Source organism: Dermacentor silvarum, chromosome 3, assembly GCF_013339745.2.
Source record: "Dermacentor silvarum isolate Dsil-2018 chromosome 3, BIME_Dsil_1.4, whole genome shotgun sequence".
Taxonomy (NCBI): domain Eukaryota; kingdom Metazoa; phylum Arthropoda; class Arachnida; order Ixodida; family Ixodidae; genus Dermacentor; species Dermacentor silvarum.
This window is the reverse complement of record NC_051156.1, coordinates 115,029,836-115,052,737: the sequence shown is the minus strand read 5'-3', so window position 1 is coordinate 115,052,737 and position 22,902 is coordinate 115,029,836. Positions and strand designations below refer to the sequence as shown.

At 47.8% G+C, this 22,902-nt stretch overlaps 1 protein-coding gene across 1 annotated transcript in view; it reads right to left on the bottom strand.

Annotated features, from left to right (window-relative positions):
- Positions 1-4,220: 4,220 nt before the first annotated feature.
- Positions 4,221-22,902, bottom strand: part of LOC119445728 (rRNA methyltransferase 1, mitochondrial) — a 59,284-nt gene continuing 40,602 nt past the window's right edge. The window contains exons 8-10 of the mRNA XM_037710015.2: positions 21,117-21,252; positions 11,985-12,101; positions 4,221-10,343 (exon numbers count right to left, since the gene is read on the bottom strand). Coding sequence (XP_037565943.1) covers positions 10,303-10,343; positions 11,985-12,101; positions 21,117-21,252 — 294 coding nt within the window. The 3' untranslated portion in view covers positions 4,221-10,302. The remainder of the gene's footprint in view (positions 10,344-11,984; positions 12,102-21,116; positions 21,253-22,902) is intronic.

Below are 22,902 nucleotides of genomic sequence, written 5' to 3'. Positions count from 1 at the left end.
CCGGGCGTTCCGCAGTACCTGCTGCTGACTCCCTTGGAAGTGGCGGCCAAGAACAGCGACGGAGAATTGACGCAACGTTCCTAAGCAAGGATGATCATGATCAGCTCCAACAAAAGGCGGACAAAGACTTGCTGATTTACTGTCTCTCTCGGCCATCGAACAGAAGCTGCGAATGCTCGCAACGACGCGCGACGTACACGATTGTCGACATTGACGTTTTGAACGAACTGCTTTGCAAGACTGTGTGCCAGAAGTGCGGAGCTAGTGTTCCTATCTCCAGAGGTGCAAATGATTATGGTATCGCGGTGCAACTAAGCCTGGAATGCAACTTTTGCGGCTGTTTGGAAATGAAATTGAGCTCACGGCGCATATCGGGAACGGCCCGTGCGTTCAAAGTACCGGAAACGGGCAAGCAGTGCTCAACGACTTATTTTCTGCTATGGGAATATCCCACAGAGGCCTGCACCATCAAGACACACCAAGGACATTTGAAGGGAAGACTAAACCCAGCTGCAATGGAGGCTTGTGCAAAGGCGCTTTCTAACTCTGCTTCAGCAGTAAAGGAACGTTAGAATGTGCTCAATTTCAAAAATACTGGAAACATTGCAGTTTGTTTCGATGGCACATGGATGACTAGGGGCCATCTGTCTCATATTGGTGTGGGTGTAGTAATCGAGTTGTTTTCGGGACATGTGCTAGATTTCAAGGTACTATCAAGCTTCTGTCTTGGCTGCAAACATGCACCACCAAAGGAAGATACTGGGTACGGCACCTGGAAAACAAATCATGTGTGCCAGAAAAATACCAATAGTAAATCGGGCCAGATGGAACCAGAGGCAGCTGTTGCCCTCTTTAAGGGCTCCCTGTCCTGCCATGGTTTGCGCTACACCACAATGATTTGCGATGGAGACAGCAGGTCTCCAAGAGGCCAAAGTTTATGGTTACATAAATGTAGAGAAGGAAGACTGCATTAACCATGTGCAGAAACGGATGGCACTGCTCTTTGCAACCTCATCCAGAAGCACAAAACAGAGCATGGTGAGAGTCTTGAGTGGCAAAGGTCGACTGACAGGTGACCTGATTACAAAGCTCACCAATTATAACGGCTGGGCACTGAAGCTGTGCCCAGTGAGCAACATAGATGGTATGTACAAAGCAGTGTTGGCAACCTACCATCACATATGTTCAACTGGTCAGCACCCATATCACAGCCTGTGCCCCCAGGGTGCCAACTCATGGCGCAAACAGAATGCTGCTACTGCTAGAGGAGAACCACTTCAAAAGCACCGGAGCTTGCCAGAGCATATCAGTAAGGCCCTCCTGCCTGTCTATGAACGACTTGCTGACAAAGAACTCTTACAGCGCTGCCACAGAGGCAAAGACACAAAATGCAAACGAGTGACTGCTTTCTGTGATCTGGTCCCTAATGCAAAGACCAAACATGCCTCCCTATTTGCAGTAGAAACTGCGCTCACAGAAGCAGTAATGAGGTACAATGCAGGGACGAAAAAAGCCTCGTCTCATATTCTATGAGAAATGCAAATACAGCAAAGCAGAAAGGGCATCCAAAGAGCAGAAGAGACACTGTCACCGTCTCAAATAGTGCAGAGCGAAAGAGCTTCAGCTGCCTTCCTTCACGCAGCAAAGTGGCGACACCATGAAAAACAATTCACCAATTATTCACCTGGGGCATATTAATGTGTTAGCTATTAAAGGCAAACTGAACAGGTTTCCAAAAAAATTGGGTTATAAGCACCATTTTTTGATACTTTTGAACACCCTGAACACAAAAATCGACAAGAAATTTGACATGGCGCAACCACAAACGCGTTATTAGCAAAAAAACTCCGAGCTGCGACTGGGCAGCACGCAGCGAATCCGGCTCGCATCGATGATTGGTGGAGCGCACCGTGACGTCAATTCATGGGTCCACGAGAGCCCGCCGCAATGTGACAGCTTCTCACCCCAGGTACTGCGACTACCTTCCAGACGATTTCGCACAGTTCAGTCGCTGTTATGGATCATTTTGATCACTTAGGGGTGATTGGCGTGACACCATACGCGCTTGAACCAGTGGCCCGACAACGAGAAACACCTACGCCAAGCGCGAGCGCGATCGCCAGCGCGGAAGTTAGAATGGAGCCCGCCGGATCCGAGGACCTAATTGCAATATTTACCCGCTTTGGAAGTATCGCCTGGTACTTCGTAAGTTTTTTTGAAGCTGTACCATCCTACATAGCCTTGGCAGTCAGGGTGAGATTGTATTATTTCACACTGGGCATCCTTATAACAGAGAATACGGAAAGAGAGACTCGTTTTGTACACAGTGCATTCTACTGTTACTGGTTTGCAAGGAATGAAGTGCGACTGCCGAAGTGCCCTGCAGGTACACATCACATGGAAATTATTTTATTTGCAATATAATTTATTTCAGTGTAGATATTAGGTCCAAAGATGCATTGTGCTGTGCTGTGACCGCAACAAACAATGCGTGCAATCATTGCGTTATTCGATCTTGCAGCGAATGCGGAGACGCACTGTCAGCACAATGCATTTTGCAGTTACCAAGTTACTAAGATAACAATACAAGGTGCAGACGTGCCAGAAAAATATACGCCGCACGGAAGTGAACTTTTCTTATTTTTGCAGTATAGCTGTGTGGTTTTGTGAACGACAGTGCTAGAAGCAGCGTTCGACGCCGCGACGGCGTGCTTGGGCTGCTTGCAATGTCGTGCGGGAATTTGACGAAAAACAAAAAAGTGTGCCACTGCACTTTGTTAAGCATATCTATACGGTTTACTGTAGTTCCATTTTATGGTTTTTGGCCCTCGATTCCCGGTTGTGTTGAAACGATTAGAGGTAAAAGCCCATTGCACGTATCAGCGATAAACTCTGATGGTAATCACTGTCCCGAAAATGTTTTGAACAGAGAAGAGTGGTTCTTGAAGGCTTGAAATTACTTCGTTTCACCGCTGCAATCCACTGAGCAGCTTGTTTTTTCTGCCGTGGGAAATTGTGAAACATAACGTCGTCTCGGCCGCCGGTGCTTGTACAACCGTAAGCAGCGCAAAAAGATGGCATGGTGACACTGTATTAGACGGGAGTTCTCCTTGTGGTAACAGTCCTTTGAAGCGTAAGCCGGAAACGCAGGGTGGAGATCTTGATCATTTACGACAAAGGCCACGGATACAACACGACTGATGCGCAAAACCTGCACACGCTTTCCTCGCGGGCGCCTGGGACCCCTATATTGACGTCATTTCCGCTAGCTTTCCCCTTACGCCGCGGGCCGACTTCGCGAGCCGCGGTGGGTGGAGCATAGCTGCGATTTTAATTCTTAATTACGCTGCCGCTACTTGTATGATCGAAAAACAAAACTTCGTATAGGGGATTTAAAGTGTCTGCGGGACAAGCTAGAATGACAAAGCCCGTCTTACGGCACTCCTTGATTAGTGTAGGTTGCAATGGTAAAGAGTACATAAAAAAATATGCAGTATATTTTTTTAGAAACATGACAAAACAATTTCACCAAAATGTGTCTGTGAAGAAAGAAAGAATGGTATGACATCCATTAAAATAAGCTTTATATTTAAGACCTGCACATAAAACTACATAAACCTTGAAATTTTCATGATTCTAGCTCAAATATTAAAGAAAATAATTAAAAAGCCCACATATTCCCTTAATGGCCAATTTCTTATCTACATCGTGAGATGAAATTTCAACTCTTATAAATCTGTCATAACTTTTTCTTTTTCTCCTGCATAGTGTACCCTCCCCCCGAATTGACAACTTTTCTGAAAAAAAGGTGGGTTCATTACGAGAGTAAATAGAGTATTTGACGTAAGAGGTGACAAACCAACGTTTGCAACAGCTCAACCTGCTAGAGGGAAGTCGTCAGATCTACACTTCCCGGAAACCCAGCCCAGCAATCGCATCCACCTCAACAAGATCGGTTTGCCAGCGTTCTTCGGGAAAGCTCTGCAGTCGACTTCCCAGTTTATGGACTTGCTGCTGCTACCCGGCCATGCGTATGCCATCGTTATTTTTTTCTTTTGAACTTTGTTGTAGTGGACCGCTGTTAAGTGTATTCTTGTGTAGTGTCAGTGAGATTAAATATGCGCTCTGTCTAATTTTTACATCTACTGTTTATTGCTTGTTATATTTCTTTTGTCATCATCATTGATACATATTACGTGTATGTGTGTTCTCTTGTGCCATTTTCTAAAATTCATTTGTGTATCGTGGTCAGTTGATAAATATCTTGTTTCTTCTTTTTTCTTTTTTTTTTTTTACTCCTGACTCTGACCCGTTTACTGCGTTTGCTTGAGTACGGAACAACCAACCGGCTTGTACAGCAAGACCTCAGTGATACGATCACAGCTGGTATGAATTTCAGGTTTCAGGGTGATACAAATTCACACAATTCCCCGGCGAAAGCGCACTAACCACTGACTCTCACCATGCTATGAGCCACATTTCAGATGGCCCGGACGCTTTCCTACACCAGTTCGGGTGATACGAATGAGTGAGCCGTGACCGTCACGACCGCCGGCAGCAAAGTGGTGAGAAGGCTGAGCCGAGCATGCCGAGGCGGGTCGGCAGGCGGACCGTTTCCATGCTCGCAGCATGGGGGGAGGCTGGCAGAAGGCCGCAGATAACACAGCGGCAAATGCGCGCAACTGTATGGAGTGGAAACAGCCCGGAGTCTCCGTCTTGCCACTCGTGAGGCTCATGCTGTGCTGTATCCAACGTTCTCGTGAAGCCAGTTCTGTGAAGTTTTCGCAGCCGCCCGAATGGATACGTGCACTACAAGCCGGTCGACATGTCCAGGAATCGAAGAGCTCTTTCATTTAAGGAGAAGCTGGGGATCTTAAAATTTAAATGGTCGATGAGGACCCGAAAAGGAAACGCACTGATCTTGCAAAAGTAGGCCTAGCGTCACCGACCTTGTCCACTACTGTTGGTCAGCGTGACATCACCCAAAATGTGCAACGCTTCAGTGCAGACGCAAGGAAGGCGAAGACTGCGCGTTATGTTATGGTAGAGGACGTCCTCTTAACATGGTTCAGAGAGGTTACTGCTGCTGTGGTGAACGTTGACAGCACGATTCTTCTCAAAAAGGCCTCCGACATCGCATTATTGCTCAGGGTGGACGATTTTCAGGCCTCCAGCGGCTGCATTCACCGTTTCAAGACTAGGCATGGTCTTGGCTACAAAACTGTCAGCGGTGAAGGAAAAAAGGTTGATGAGTCGGCCGTTAGCAACTGGATGAGAAGCACGCTGCCGTCGCTCATTGCAGGCTATGAAGCTCGCAATATTTTTAATGCCGATGAGGCCGGTGTATATTATAATGTCCAGCTTGAGAAAAGCCTCTGCTTCAAGAGCGATGCTTGCAAGGCGGCCAGCGCATGACAGTTTTCTTCAACTGCAATGCCGACGGCTGAGAGAAAATATTGCTGTTATAGGCCGGTATCGGAAACCTGTCACGCAAGCAGCGCGTGACAGTTTTCTTCAGCTGCAATGCTGACGGCTGAGAGAAAATATTGCTGTTATAGGCCGGTATCGGAAACCCCGCTGCTTCAAGCATGTTGGTCGTCTGCCTTGTACTTACAATGCTAACAAGAAGGCTTGGATGCCGTCGGCAATGTTCATGGAGCTTGTGACCCACTTGGACAGCACTTTCTAATCGTCGTTGCTGAGCCAGGCGCTTCGGAATTTACATTTCCCAGGCATTATTCTGAACTATGCGCACCACAACCGAAATGGGGGGAAAAGCAAACAAAGCGTCGACGGCATTGGAGTGCACACGCACAGATAAACAAAGCACAATGTCGCCAACAGACAACGCTCAGGCTATGAGGCTGTACCTGTTTTTAGTGGGTTGCCAATAAATTCAGCCCAAGGCGAACTCCCCCAAAAAAGTGAAATACTACCAAATTCAACTGTTCAGATTCATGTAACTGCTTTTTCGTTACAAATAAGCATGATGGCACAACTTGTATTTTTTCCGAGGAGATCGAGATGCTCTAGCTTCATTGTGGCCAGCAACTTATGGCTTTTGGCCAATCCCGAAATCGAAGCAATAAAGAGGGGAAAAAAAATTGTGCGGCGGACATGCGCTCGCCTGTTCCTCGCGCAGGAAGTTTGACTTCGTGGTCCCGGCGTTGCGGAAAGCAACGAAGCTTGCCGGGACCACCCTGAACCGCCATATAATGTGAGTCGCACAGTCGGACCCCATGGAAACCCCACGAATTCAAGGGTTCTCAAGGATGGAAAAGAAATTCCAGGACTTTCAAGGCCTTGGAAACGGAACTTTCAATTTCTAGGGTTTTCAAGATTTCAAGGTCCTGTGCGCACCCTGTCTTAGTGTTTTTTGTGTGCTCACTGTTATCGCCTAAGCTTTCACAAAAATGCATTGTTCTTACAAATGCATGGTGCGCAAGAAATCCAAATGTGATATATCAAGAAACTAAAAGCGGATTTGAAAAGGGGAGCTCAAAATCTGTTAATGGTGAAAGTTTCATTGAGCTGTCACAGACATTTAAAGAAAACGTTTTTCCGAGTAGCATCCCCCCTTAAACTGCGAAATTTTGTGTGCGATACATTTGTGGTTTGAAAAGCTAGTCTCGGTAGTCTGTCATAACAGCGACAGTCTGTCATGACTGACATGACTCTGTCAATCACACATCGTGTTCTAATAGCACATAGTTTTCAACATAAATATATGGTGAAATGAAAGTTTATTCGTGAAAAAAGCTTCTGTCTTGGATTATTCAATATTTGATTCAATATTTGAAGCTGGATATTCATACTATTCGATTCGTATTCTAAGAATGTGATATTCGCACACCCCTAATATCAATGACAGTTCTAAAATCAGCATCACAAACTACTACAATCGGTGAGAACCTAAGAATTCAGAGCATGCTTCTACAATCTGTAAGGAACGAAGCGATTGCGCGTCTGCGGTTGCAGTTGTTCGCTGAGACGTATTGATCGAACTGCTAAGATAGCGCTAGCGCGAGCCCTCGCCTCCCGCGTTCTTAATCTCTTCTTCCTCTACAGTTTTCAACACACTCCCGCAGCCACGTTGCACGTGTGCGAATCCAGAAGGTCTAGAGACGCTGCACAGTACGTCGGACCTGCTGATCGTCAGTACTATCAGGAATGACCTTTTCAGGGCACTTGAAAACATTCGGTCCTCAGTGCAGTGAAGAGAGGTGGCACATAGAAACTGGAGTTAGCAGACGACGCTGGAAGGGTTGGAAGCGTGACGAACGTGGCGGAGGTTATAGAAGCCGGTCTTATAGGAAAGAGACGAGAACACACTTGCAGGAAACGATGGTTGCTGTCGGCGGTTGTGATGCTTCGAGTGGGCACAGCAATGCGCGGAACCAGATACAATGGCGTCCACAGACGCAGGCACAGTGTTGAAGCATGATACGCGAACGCTGCACCCACAGGAACCAGCACGCCCCCTTTGTCGGTCTTCTTGACGCGAGCCTTCAAGTTGCCCCACTTTCGGTCCAGCTTGTAGCCGAAGTTTGTCAGGAAACACATGAATGAGTTGGCCATGTCGGTCAGGGTAGCGGCAGATGAACCTCACGCGGCGAGGACTGCAACGAGGGCTCTGTGGGGTCTTTAGACACGAAGGGCCTCTTCGTCGGAAGGCTACTGTAGTCCGGGAGCGCCCAGCTTCGCTGCTGAAGTTTTGATGGAGAAGAGCCGTTGGGGCGCACTTTTGTCGCGCTCGTGGCATGCTTTCATCGGTGCAACAGGTACATTCTCTTGTCGTTTTACGAGTCTGCAACAACTTGACGAGCTGGCTGCTGCGGTGGTTGCGGTTGCTGCTGGCGTCCCACCAGGATGGAACGGAAGCCCATGAATCACCCGACGGCGCCCAAGCAACGAGTGGAGCCGCAGTGCCAAGAAAGTTGGACACTTTCACTCAACCTTGGCTGAACTTGTAGAACTTCGACTCGTCAAGCGTCTCCGGCGGTGGTGGACTTGCTGTTGTCGGCGCGATGTAGCCCTGTTGGTCGATGAAGGTTAGCTCAGTAGGAGATGCCGGTGCAGTCGCAAAAGACCTGGTTGGATTTGTTATGTCTTCGATACAACAGTGCTCGTGCTGGGATGACCTGAACCATCCTGAGGATGGCTGCACGTAGCAGTATTCCTCAATGACAGAACAGTCATTCTTATGGCAGTTGTTATGGTAGCTTGTGTCTTGTTTTTTGTTGAAGGTCTAAGGAGGTCTTCATGCTGCCGATATGCTGGTCTCTGGGCTACGGGTTTGAGCACTGATTTGCCGGTGATGGTCGGTCTCCACGTTGCGGTGGCGGTTGAGCGAGAAGCAAGAGGGATGGTGATTCGGTTCACTGTTTTGTATTTGATCACCTTGCTCGAGGCTCAGCAGCGATCGCCTTGTCGTTCTCCAGGAAGAGTGGACACTGTACGCTTCCTTTGGTCTTGAGTTTCAGTTGTTGTACGTACTGTGATGATGCTGTGGCCTTCGCGCTCACACTCGGTTGGTTGCCGTATCGGCCTCCTGTGTGTACTGCCTCCTGTCCTCGCAAAGGGCTGGCGACAGTCAGTAGCCATCCAATGACAGCGCGGAAATTCATGTTGGAACAAACCCGGCTAATGGAGTGGCAGATCATCTCATGGTATTCAAGGGCCTCAGTAAATTCGGCTTCAAATTCGTTGTCATCGATCACGAGCTCTTCGATTTTGGCATTGATTTTAGCGAGGCCATGGTCTTTGTCGCCAAGTTCGTTCAGGAGCATTTGCAAGTCGGTATGCGTCGGTTCAGTTTCTTGCAAAGCTTCGGTTGCAGCGGCGATGACATGGGTAGCGGCACTTCTAATGGTGTTGCGCTGATGGCGTAGTCGGTCCATGGTCAGTTCAGGACACCAGTCTTCTCCCGGGTTTCACGGCACCATAAACTATGTTGGAGACAGAGACTGACGTCCGTCCGCTGCAGTTTATTGATCGAACTGCTAAGATGGCCCTAGCGCAAGCCTTCGCCTCACGCATTCTTGACTTTTTCTTTCTCTACAATTTTTAACACCTATATGGTTCAAAACATGCCGTATTTACTTGCATAATGATCGCACTTTTTTTCCTGGAAAATTGTCGCAAAGCTCAGAGGTGCATTTATTAGGTGGGGTAATATATTGAGCGATTTCTTTCCGCAGCCACCTCTAAAATGTAGGAGACACGTGATACGATGTGGCATCTGACACTGCGCCCAAAGCACCAGAACCGTGGCGGTTTGCCGTGCCATAGCGCCAAATCGGATGCCTGCAACGCTTGGCATGCACCAGCATCTGATCTGGCACTATAGCAGAGCAAAACACTTTGGTTCCAGCGCATCGAACGCTATATTGGACGCCGATTGCACCGTGTATCTCCAATTTCTTTCGCATGTCGGGTCTGATCCAGTGCTAAGGCAAGGCAAAATGCCTTGGATCTGGCTGCCCTTCTGGCGTTTCAGATGCTGCATTGGACGTGAATCGTACCGTGTGTGTCCTACTTCACGCAGGCAAGTTCGGGGTGTGATCATTATGCGAAGAAAATAAACAAGGCACTTTTTGATTGGATAGGTGGTGGGTGCATTCATTGCACGAATGTGTTCATTATGCAAGTAAACACGGCAGTTCTTCGAAAGATACCCCCATTGAAAGACGCTCAACTTCGCCACAACATCACATAAATGAACAAATGCAAATGGCTGGCGCATCTGCATGAATTTCCTTTGAGTTGGACAGAAGTGTACTTGCTACTAAATTTTTAGGTTGTCACCGGCTATAATGACTATTATAGACCATCTATTTATAGACCATATTATGATCATTTCTTTCAAAGTCCGAATAAAAAAATTATTTAAAAAAGAGACTTTTCAAAGAGCACTTCCTTAACAGGCACTGTTTAGCAAAAGGACCGTACTTTTCCGTCTTTTAAAACATTCTGAAGCTACTGTAACTACCAATAGGGCAACTCTCTAGGTCCCTAAAATTTGCTATTCACACAATCCCCGCACCTGCGGAGAAAAACTGCACATGGCCCACCATTCTCGCATCAACGGTGTGACATGTAACACAAGTGTTGTTCCAGGACAAAGCAAAGACCAGGAGGTACGTTGCGCAAGTCGCAGTAGTCAGTCCAGCTGGGTCCAGCCTGGCTGTCAAAGTCACCCGGAAAGGGGTGTGCGCAGAACATCACCTGAACCTTGTCCAAGTGATGTCCCAGACACGAGAATATGCGATGGCTTCGGTTGTAGTGCCTCTTGTGTCGCCCTCACGATCGTTGACCCAAGGAAAGATGATGTAGAACTATCCCTGTGGAGAAAAGAGAAGAGCACTTGCAGGGGCGCAGCGTTCGAAACAGTGAATGTGGTGATGAACGGGAGTACCATATACCCGTAGTACAGTGCTATACTTTCCCATGGAATCTCCAAGGGGATGTTACAATGGTTCGGTATATGTCGGATCGACTGTACAGTCAACTTCCGTTAATTAGATCTTGACGGAACTAACGAAACTGATAGAATTATCTGGCGTGTTGAATTAAACAAGGCGCAGAAAAAACTTCAAAACACGCCGCTGATTTATTTGGCAGTATTCGCCCAATTCTAACAGACCCCCAAATCAAATGCGCGCCTATTCATATGTGTTCAGAGTAGAAAACTAACGTTGAGATAACATTAAAGCTTCTAAACAAGTGGAAATCTAACGCGCACCCAGTTTTTCGGCAAGAAAAATGGGCAAGGATGTTGCACAGTGGTTGGCGTTTTCCTAAAGTCAATTTCACCGCACATTATTTTAAGGTCAGCTTCGCCGCCATAAAGCTGTATTATGCGGCAAAGCGTACAAATGCTGCGAATGCAGCTTTTGGCCCAATTTTCATGGAAAAAAAGGAAAGGCGTGTTACAATCAGGTAAATACCGTAATCAGACATTGTGAGCTATCATTATTGCGTGAAAATCTTCCTAAGGGCAGGTTGAAAATCAGCGTTTTGGACAAGAAACAACGTGTTAAATGCATTCGCTGTCGCCTAAGCTCTGCCAAGACCAACGCTGTCAGTAAAGGGGCCGCCGTTAGGGTCAACCACAGGGGTCAGGTGCATGCATGCTGATTGGTCAAGTTTGAATTATACAGCGAAGGCCAATATTAGGATCGAAATAACCAAAGTTTGGGCCCATGGAAATGCATAGGCACTGGCCAGGACCTTCGGTTGGGATCAAATTAATAGAAATATTGACCGGAATCAGATTAGCAGAAGTCTACTGTACAGTAAGACCTCGTTAATTCGGCTTTCACGGGATCGAAAAACTCATTGTCGAATTATCGAGGGTACCAAGAAAAGAATAAACAAAAGCTTACTACATCAACACGCATTTATTTACTGAATAAATGAGCAAATCCTGCTTCTATTTAGCACAAAAGCAGTGTGGAAGCTGCAATTCTCGTCATCTCGTGACTGATTAGCTCTCACAGTGGCGAAGATCTCGCAACTTTCTTCGCAGTGCGGCCGCAGCACGCGCCTTCAACCCAATTATTTTTTCTCCGGTGAGCTGGTCACCGCTGTGGAAGAAAGTATGGGCGCTATCGACGTGATCATGGACGGCGACCTTGCGGTTCTGAAGACACATGGCCTAATTATTCGATTTTCCAAATTAAAGAAGGCCGAATTAACCATGTTTTACTGTATTGCCAAATCTTGTCTGTGTCTTTAACAACTACACGAGAATGTTTTAAAGTGCATTACACAACAGGGACACATTGCCAGCATTATGCTCAAACTCTGTTCGCTAGAACATTAGTGCTTAGTGCAGCAACAACTGACATTATTATTCATGCAAACAAGGTACATGTTCTGGCATCTCAGGCAGCTGGCAGTAGTCCCATTCTGGGCTTGATCGCATCTACGGTAACTTCAGGTAATACCAGAGACAAGTAAAAAAAGAAAAATAAACTCACCCGTTGCCACGGAGACATTCAGGCTGCCAATGGGGCTGTCTTCCTCCAAAGGGGCCACACAGAGGACGGAGTCGCACAAGGCAGACAGCTCTGGCTGCACCCCTTGGCCCTCATTACCTGCATATCACGCAGGGGAGGAAAGAAGCATTAAGCCCTGAACAGGGGCGGATCCAGGTATTTTCTGAGGGGGGGGTCAGCTTTTGTCGATGATGATGATGATGGCTCAGGCGTTGCGCTGCTGAGCACGAGATCGCGGGATCGAATCCCGGCCGCGGCGGCCGCATTTCGATGGAGGCGAAATGCAATAACGCCCGTGGGCTTACGTTGTAGTGCACGTTAAAGAACCCCAGGTGGTCAAAATTAATCCGGAGCCTTCCACTACGGCGTGCCTCATAATCAGAACTGGTTTTGGCACGTAAAACTCCAGAAAGATGAAGAAGCCCTATAGCGAAGCCAGGTATCGGTTTCTCCGAGCTTATAGGAAAATGACATTACCCAATACAGCCATGTGCTTGGCGGCTGTGCCTGATAATACAGGGTGTTCAAAACTAAGCTTGATGCTTTTCTTAAAATTAGGCACTGGGAGGCACTCGAAGACCACCTGTGCAATTAAGTTATGCGGCCAGGGGGGCACAAAGTGAGATGATAATTATCGCTGTGAGCAGCCCAATTAACCAAAATTGAACAATTATTTTTTGTCGACTGCAGTAAGTGGGTATGTTTGTATTGAAAACTTAGAGGCAGTCGTGTTTCTACACAGTATCAGTCGGAAGAATTGTTCTAGCGTGTTCGTGCTGCGAGATATCCGACTCCAAATTTCCATTGTACTGCGCAGAGTTATCGACTCGACGCGAGAGCGGTTTATGCTTTGCGTTGCTGTGGAAGGGAGTCATTTTGAACATTTTTAGGGCATTGACATCTTGATGGGTGAAGTGTTGTCATGAAATTTGTGCATGACAACACCAAATTTAAAGCGGCAGTATGAAATATTCGTTAGCATAGCTAAAAAGTTTTCTGCTGTTCATGGTGCCGTTGTTACTCTTGATTTCAATAAAACTTACAATACTTGGAAATCAGCAGTCACTTTATTTGCGTAGCCCAGGCAAGGACCATGCCCGGTCGTCTAGTCACCATTACGCACGCGCACTGCCCTCCGGCTTCTCTGCGCGCGCCATTATCTCGGCATGGCAGCTGCCGCCATCTTTACAGGCTGCGCGGTCGCGTGTTACGACAGCGGTTACGGGTTCTTCGATTTTTTTTTTATTTCGCCAGCCGTGAGGGGAAGGGGGACAGTTATTATCTTTGCCAATGCCTCCGCCGCGTTGTCAGAGTAAACGCCGCACCCAACATCCGCGTCACATCAGGGAGGAGCTTTGCGCCGATCCTCACTCTCTTGCATGCGTAATCATGTGAACGACAATTAAAATTTGTAGTTGGATATCTCGGAGCATAGACAGCTATGCTCGCGGACAACTTTCGGTGGCAATGAAGGGAAAGCTACGGGCGCGTGGATGCTGCACATGTGTTACCGCGCCAAGTAGTCCGGCAGCGTTTGACAGTGCTTTTGGTTGCTCGGAACAGACGCTGAATCGACGCAACTTCCACGTGCGACGATTTCGCGTTTGCCCAGACGCGGAAGGGAAAAGCCGCAAAATGAGTAAACTTTTACACTCAGTGGTGTGTTCTGTCTTATTTAACTGTTACTAATAAGCTGTTTATGTTTACTCTTTGCCAACATAAACCAACATGGATTAAAACGCGGGACTCTTTTCAGAAGCACCCTCACTTGTGAGCGCTTTGCCTCCGTAGCTTTCCCTTCATTGCCACAGAAAGTTGTCCGCGAGTAAAGAAGGATTCTTCGAAGTGAAACTGTGTAGAAACACGACTGCCTCTAACTTTTGAATACAAACATACACACTTACTGTAGTCAATAAAAAGTTAATTATTCAATTTTAGTCAATTCGGCTGCTGACTAGCGATAATTATCATCTCACTTTGTGTCCCCCTGGCCACATAACTTATTTGCGCAGGTGGCTTTCACGTGCCTCCCAGTGCCTCATTTTAAGAAAACCATAAAGCTTAATTTTGAACACCCGGTATATCTAGCCTGTATTGTTTCTTAAAATAAAATTTGGGATGATCTGTCGCAGGTTCGTTATAAACGTGTAAGCACGGGTCCATCTTTGGAGTTCTGTTGGGACACCTTGATTTCCTTAAGAAGATTCCTTGTGTTCGGCTGAGACACCTTCGTTTGCTTTGGAGCAACGCTCCGCTCCAACGCGGCAACCACTGCGCTGGTTGTTTACGATATGCGAATCACCGCGTATGAAGACTCACGACGGCACCTACAGGAAGAACGATGTGGCGTAGTAGCCGTGAGCGCGAGCCAGCTAGCATCTTGATATTTTGTTTCCCACGCGACGTCATCCTTTTACACAAGGCGCGCATCTGCTCCCGTTTCTCTAACCACGCGACGCCATCCTATGCCCGCGCAATTCCTTTCTCTATACCCGCGCGCTGGTGTTGGCCGCTGACGTCATGCTCCCCCATTTCGTAGCCGCTGCTCGAGGTTTCGCCCCGCTCCGCGAGCACGGCCACTCAGATAAACGGATCTGGCGGCTTTGAGCCTCCTATGCTTAATGTAGGACAATACAGCTGCCAAATTACAATGAAAAACTTGTAGCATACGAACGGTATTGTGCTCGTACTGGATATTGTCAACGTGTAACTGTGATCACAATTGGTGCTACTGTTAAAAAAAATCGCCTATGCGTAGTCCTTAGTTTAGCTGTTAGTTGTTATTATTTATATATGAACACTTCAGCGAGAGAGATCTTTCATTGAGCAGGTTGGTCGCGGAACCGATGACAGCCAATGAGGCAACCGTTGACACCCCAATGGGGAACTAAGTTGATCAGGCGCGAAGGCGCTCGCGCGGACATCGGCATGCTTGGCAAAAGGGACGTCCCCTCGTTCATTTGACGCCACCGACGGTACGAGTAAGGCACGGCCGGCGCCAGGAGGCCCAAGGTGTGCATGAGAAAAAATAACTACGGCAATCTCGCGACACCACACCCCTACGGAATACAACTAAGCTTGTGAGCGAGCTAGCTTTACTTCTACATGGCTGATACCACTGGTACTCGCGAAAAATACTTTTGAAGAATGCTGGTGGCCATATTTTTTGCGACAGGGCCATCCCCCTGTCAGCGCGGGGGCGATGCAGAAATCTGAGGGGGGGGTCAGGACATCCGGACATCCCCCCTGGATCCGCGCCTGGCCCTGAACCACTTTTCATAGAAGTCGTGAAATGCATTTGACACTAAATTACACTATTTCAGAAACACTTTGGAGCAAAAAGTACTTCAATGCATTCAGCAGAAGTGGAGTTATTGGTAATCAAAGATCGCCTTTGCTTCCCTTCGCGGTGATCCCGGTCCTTCTTCAATGCCTTGCACTGCGAAGGCGACGGTGGAGCGGTGTGTTGCCCACAACGCTCCACCTACTAAACATCACCGTGGCACACCGTTTAAATTTGATTTTGGATGTTCACATAGACGCCACTATTTCAGATTTTGATGCCTACAATGTACCAAACTCGGAAGCTATCCCTTGGCTTACAGTTGAGTTCACGGTGTCTCATCCTTTTGCTGTGCTACAAAGCATGGCTGTTCCGGCACCGAGTGACCTGAGTAGCACATTTCTTTTCATACTTTTCTCTGCGACAATCACACAATTTTTAAGGGTTGAACAATTAATCAGTTATGGGATTTTATGTGCCAGAACCATGATCTGATTATGAGGCATGCCGCAGTGGGGACTCGGAAATAATTTAGACCACCTGGGGTTCTTTAACGTGTACCCAAAATTACACGGGTGTTTTCGCATTTCACCCCCACTGAAATGAGGCCACCGTGGCTGGGATTTGACCCCCGCGACCTTGTGCTTAGCAGCCTAACACCATAGCCACTGAGCAAAAAACTTCCATCTTCATGTTTGCTCGTGCAAGTACGTTGGCAGCGTGCATATCAGCTAAGCAATGGATGTAATGTAACAAGCTTCGGCCATGATGAGCACCAGCACGTACCGTGCAGAGTGCGCACAGTACGTGCTGAAAGAATTCTCTGAAGGAATTCCCTCTTGAGCGCTGCAAGCTTCCACGCCGCCTGAGGTCTCCGCAAGCTGTACACAAAAAATGACACTCGATCTTTTAATGCAGAAGGACGCTTAAAACAACTTTTTGACTCCGCCAGCATTTTCATAGTCTCTTGCTAGACTTACTAGCTATACAGGCTCCAAGTACAGCAGAACCTCGCTGATACGATCGCACTAGGTAACATTTACTGGTGCCAACGTTCGTGATCAAGAACACAAGAAATTACGCAATAGTTACGCTCATTTTTTACCGGTTCATACGTTTCCGGAAAACATAATATTTCGACACCAACGTTCAGTACACCACCAAACTGCAACTGTGTGAAATGGTTTGCAACTGCCAGATCCCATGTAAACAAGAAAATGGGCACGTGATCGAGAGCGGTAGCCGCCCACTGCGGCAGCTTCACCAAAATACTCTCCCGCCCGTCTCACGTGAAAATGCCGAAGCACAATCACTTTCCCCTTCCAGTACCAGCAAATCCTGCCCCGGGTTGTTGAATGCTGCAGTCAGAGCTACCCCCGCCAATCCTAACGCGATAAGCATCTTCACCTATCTGTTTCACAGCACATGGGGTGGAGTGCAGCTGGAAGCACACTGCACGCTTTTAGAAGACGACCACCCAAACGTGCCACCGTTCTCTGCTGCAGGCGGCGCAATGTGAGCATCACGTCTTGCTCCAGCGGCAGCCCGCGTCACCCATCAGCTCGATTTCGTTTCAGTTTCCCCACTGCTGTCTTAGAGAACAGTACGCAATAGGAAAACAACAAAATGCGTCTCGTGGCCACCGAAGCCCGACCAGCTGGATGTGCATCAGCGTCTCGTGCCTCATGCCGCAATGATTTGCAAGACGCTTCACGTTGCATAGATGTGAACTACTGTTGAGTTAGTCAAATCTCGGTTAGTACGTTTTTTATTGTGTTTTTTTCCAACACGTATGAACGAGGTTCTACTGTAAATGCTTCAAATGAACAAAAACTTCGTTAAATCTAAACCACAGGACATTAAATTACTTTGTTAAACTAAGAAAAAACAATTGTTTTCAATGAAAAAGATAGGGAAATGAAAACAGTTCATTACGTAGCGAATTTTCTTGTATCAAGGTTTGACTAATAGAGGTTCTAATACATTTGTTCTATGAACAAGAAGTTATATGGATGGTAATAACTTTATTGAGTTGTCCTGCAGTTTTGACGACCCGGGCTCAGGTTTATGACGACGGGACGTCGAGATCTTGTCTCAGCGCCGCCTCGCGGGCCTGCTGGTTATAAAAATTAAATATTTTATTATATCAAGAATTTCGTTACACTGAATTTCATTATATAGAGGTTTAGCTGCATTCATTTCACGTTTGTTTTTTTGGTGGTTTTGGTTTCCGAGTCCTGCAGAGTATTAACCTATAGCTCAAATTGAAGCTCCCCGCAACTCTTTCGTGCAAAACTGTGCATCATAGATATAATTTTTGTTGGTCAGATTATACGACACCCAGATGATACGACGTTTTTGTGTGGTCCCGAGAAAATTGTAAATGGGTGTCCTGCTGTACCCATTCTGAAAACGTAATAGTCCACCGCTTACCTGCCCAGTGCATTTCACGACCCGCCAAACTCCATTTCTTCCTCTTACATCAACTAAGAACCACGCAACGAGCAATGGAACGAAAAATGATAGGCCTGAAGTTAACAGACCGGAAGGCAGCGGTGTGGATTAGACAGCAAACAGAGGTAGTCAATATTTTAGTTGACAAAAATCAAGGGCACTTGGGTATCCCTAAGTGGATGAATGCGAAAGCATTGCGACATCTCTCCGATGACGCCTCAGCCTCGTTCGCGTACTTGCGTGGATGTCCAAAGGAGCCGTGCACAGCTACTGACTGAGAAGTCGAAAGTGTGTCCATCGTAATGCACGACAGCACTCACCGAAATCAGCGCACAGACGGGCAGCGCCGCAACGCTATATTAGACTGGGCACACACAGTTGCCGCTTACCGGCAACAGCAGCTTATGCAACCGCAATCTTTACCATCAAACACTTGCGGTGAACGCTATGCACGAAGGCGAGCTTTCTGGTTCTTTTTTCCCCTTTCTCTGCAGGGCCCGCACCACCACTGCCACGGAGGTGAGTGCCAACTGGTGGTGCTTCAAGGCACCCAGCGATCACGTGGCGGCGCACGCCTCACGCTGATCGGCCGTGACCACGTGACCTTCTGTACCATCTCCAGGGACACTGACGGATTTTCCGCTTCAGGAGCCGTATAATGCTTTAACATTAAAACCGACTTGTATCCTTCACTGGTTCCGCAAATAAGGCAATGCTGCCAGTGGTGGTCTAGCCAGTTTAAGAAATGGAACAATTTTTGGAGCAGAAAAAAAAACTGTTTCGTACAGTCGAATCTCGTTTATTCGAACACGCTTAATTCGAACTGCCGGTTTATTCGAACTGAAGTTCTGGTCCCGTCAAAGTTATGTGTATTTCAATGGGCGAAAACGCTCGGTAATTCGAACGTGAAAGCATTTGCGACGGTTAATTCGAACATACCGTGGACCGACAATGCTCTCCGCAGCGCGCCGCATAATGCGGCGGCGCCTCCAAACGGCCTTGCTCCGACACCGCCATAGAGCAAAAGCTTAGGAGAGACCCCTTCATGCAGCGGCGGAGGCCCAGTCCGGCCAACGAACTGCCCACGCCGGCACACTCGGTTGCCGATAACAGCAGAAAACGAAACTTCAGGGTGCGGCCTAAGGGTGCGGCCTAAGGGTACGGCCACGCTAGCGGCAAAAACGCATGGCAAAGACGCGCGTCAATAACGCGCTGCAACGCGTCATGCCACGGGCGGCAAAAGCGGCAGGAACCGGGGGTTTTGCGGCGTGCCGCGCGAAATGAGTTCTGCGGCAAATGCCACATGCTGCGAGATGAACCAATCAAGAGCGATGAGGGAGACGTCACGGAGCCATCAAAACCGGACCGCCGCCGGTCCGCGCCGGGTTTTCAATCGACGATCGTCGTCTCTCGCATGAAACAACGAGGGCTCGAGATGTTGCTCGCGCGTTCGGAGAGCGCGGGAGATCTTATCGCACTGCCGCGCGGCGAGACGCGAGACGCGCGTGCCACGGTGGCCTCGCGGCATGACGCGCGAGTTGCATGACCGGCGGCGTCGGCACCCACGCCGGCAAACGCTCGCTTCTCGATAACGGCAGAAAACGAAACTTCAAGGAGGCTAATTTGCGCCGAACCGGCTGTACCGGCGGTGCCAGCGGGCACGCACGGAGAGGGAGTTGAGAAAGAGGGAGTTGAGAAAGAGGGCGAGGAGTGCAACCGAAGCAACAGAGTTGCCGAGGCCAAATCCGCTTTCCTGCTGCCCTCCTCCTTCACCTTCGACGGTATCCGCGCACGCCCGTCGCCATGTCGGCGCTGTTCGCTCCCTTAAGTTTCGTTTTCTGCCGTTATCGGGAACCGAGCGTTGGCCGGCGTGGGCGCAACTCGCTCTGCGCTTGCGTGCCGCGAAATTTCACGACTCGCACCGTTCGTTCATCTTGCTATGGTGCTCGAATACTTCAAAAATACGTCTTTCCATTAATTCGAACTTTTTTTAATTCGAACAAAATTTCGGGCCCCTTCGAGTTCGAATTATCGAGATTCGACTGTAGCAATTTAGGAGCAGCCACATTAGCGTTTTGCAGCAGTTCCGTAGCACAAAATTTTGCGTTTTGGATCAGTTGTAGCAGGAGAAAAGCAAGTGCATGAGATTTGGTGCAGCTTATTACTACTACACAATTTTTAAGTACTTCTTTAGAGCAATTAAAGGGACATAAGCAAAACAGACTGACGTAGCCATTTAGTTTGCGTGCCCAGAGCAGAAAACGTTGCAAGCAGACTTTATTTGCCCATGTAAATAGCACTTGTAGACTACTGAGAATAGTTTTTATGCACTCAGACATGATAATACAAAAGAGACTAGAAATGCAGAAAAACAATTTTGTGCAACAATGCCTAGCCACGGGCTCAAAGAGTCGACGCTCGATGTGCTCAGTCGTGCAGTTCGAAGTGCCGATGCACGAAATGCCTAGCCGCAGGCTCGAGAAGTTGACGCTCCATGTGCTTAGTCGCACAGTCCAAGTGCCGATGTGCAAAATGCCTAGCTGAAGGCTCAAGGAGTCGACGCTAGATGTGCTTAGTCGCGCAGTCCAAAGTGCCGAAGCGCGAAATGCCTAGCCGTGGGATTGAGGAGTCGATGCTCGATGTGCTTAGTCGCGAATTCCGAAACATCGAGTGTTGAAAGGCTTAAGTGCGTGTCCGATCGAGGATTCCATGAGCGAAGCTTAGTAGCGAAGTCCGCGTCGCCGATGTTTGGAATGCTTAGCCACGGGTCTGTCATCAAACGGAGCGATCGGCCATGCTACTGCGATGTCGACGTAGCGCCCAAGGCAGAGGTGGCGCTTTGGCGCACTTGGCGCAAGTTGCACTTAAGTGGGCGCAGCAAGGTGCAGACAAGTAGAATTGTAGCAAAATGGCACAAATGGCACAATTGACCACCACTGGCTGCCCCTGTGATGATGTCCACGGACAAGGGAATTGGAGTGTATACCCAATGCAGCACAGCAAATATGTGATTGCCTATTACTTTTTCTTTTTATTTGCACGCAAGCTAAGTTTTCACATCAGTGTGACATCTTGAGTTTGGAACTATTTTCTTGTATTTTGGCCGTTGCGGCACCGTAAAAGTTCTTGAAACTCGCAAAGTCCACTCTTTGGCTCCTTTAGAATGCAATGTGGTCCATCTTTAGCATAAAAAGTTCACTCCACGTGTAACAGTGAGCTGCGGAAACTTCAAAGCGGTGTCACTGACTTATGCCGTCTTTCCTGGCATACTAATCCTCCTTTCATTGTAAGTGTGGATTTTGGGTTTCGTAGGAAGGCAATTCACTCATACAGCTCAAATAATTTTCCTCTCCTATGCCATCCAAGCAACTACTCACCTACAATCAGCATCACAGGCCTGTCAGGTGGCGGTAGGTCCCAAGTGAGCTTACGACTTTCACTGCCCGACGCTTGCCTTGTTGAGTCGTTAAAGCTTGATGTCCCCACAATCCACCAGCCCTTCGCCTTCAGCGCCTGTACGACGTTCACAAATGACCATTGTCACACAAAAGCATAGCCTCAACGTGACACTTCTATATCTCGAACACCATAATAATGGGCATAACTATATTTTTAGCATAGAAGTCGTATCGCTTACATACACAGATAAGTTTTTATTGTGGCCAAAAATGTCTTAGCAATGCAGGAAAGCACACGTGACTGAAAACCAAGTACTGTACACATTTTTTTTTTGGCTGTAAGCCTTTTGTATTTTTTTTTTAATTTCTTGATGCATATTGTTGCTCAGGCAGTCTCAACATATCAATATCGTTACGGGGATGTTGGGAGTATAGACTGGATGTATTTACAATATATACACAAGTAGGGTTAGTGTAGTCAAGATGGCTGACCAGCAACAACACGCAGCAGCCAGTATCTCTCGATCTTCCTTCTTTTCTTTCCTCCTATCCTTCCGTAACAGGACCCCCGGGTGCTGAAGCGCCGTCTCGACGCATGTTAGGCGCAGAACTGCGAGCAAAGTATGGCTTCAACCGGGAAACGTGCACGATGTCAACTGGCGTCGTACTTGAGGACGGATCTAACTGTAACGGCGAGATCTCGTAATTGACGTCGTTAACTTGGCTTAAGACTTCATAAGGCCCTGTGTAGCGAGAGAGAAGCTTCTGGAAGAGACCGACACGACGACATGGTGACCAGAGGAGCACCCAAGCACCTGGGGCAAACTTAACATCGCGATGGCACCGATCGTACCGCTCTTTTTGTATATCCTGAGATGCCAACAGATGCGATCGGGCGACTTGACGCGCCATGTGAGCGTGATCGATGACTTCACGAGCGTACTCAGTTGCAACACGTGGCACAGAAGGTAGGATGGTGTCAAATGGCAATGTAGGGTCGCGACCATACAAAAGATAAAACGAATATCCTGCGGTGTCATGTCTGGACGAGTTATACGCGAATGTGGCGTAGGCCAACGTGGCGTCCCAGTCGCGGTGATCATTGGAGACGTACATAGACATCATCTCTGTGAGTGTTCGATTGAGACGTTCCGTAAGACCGTTCGTTTGTGGATGGTAGGCGGTGGACAGCTTATGCTCTGTGGCACAAGAGCGGAGGATGTCGTCAAGGGAGGATAGGAGGAAAGAAAAGAAGAAGATCGACAGACACTGGCTGCTGCGTGTTGTTGCTGGTCAGCCATCTTGACTACACTAACCCTACTTGTGTATATATTGTAAATACATCCAGTCTATACTGCCAACATCCCCGTAACAATATGATACAGAATTTTTTAACTAGCAGAGGCTGAAACGCTATTTAATCACTAAAATCTCTTTCCTTCGTAAACACAACAGCCTGGCAAGGCATTCCAAGGGCTGCAGCTTGACAATGCTACATTTGTAAATAACCTTTATCTCACACTCTGCTTTTCCATAAAGTCAAGCCCACTTATAACAATATTCAAGTGCCAAGAAAATCCCATGGTTATAACCGGGTTGCATGAAAATATGCAGAGGGGACAAACATTTTACTTAGACAGGAAGAAGTACAGTCTAACTGCCTTATTGGTTTTAACAATACTCGAATGTAACAATGAGCAGCTGCTGCTCCATCAACTCTCATGTTTGTTCTATGACAGAATAAACCGGCTCCTACTGACACGTA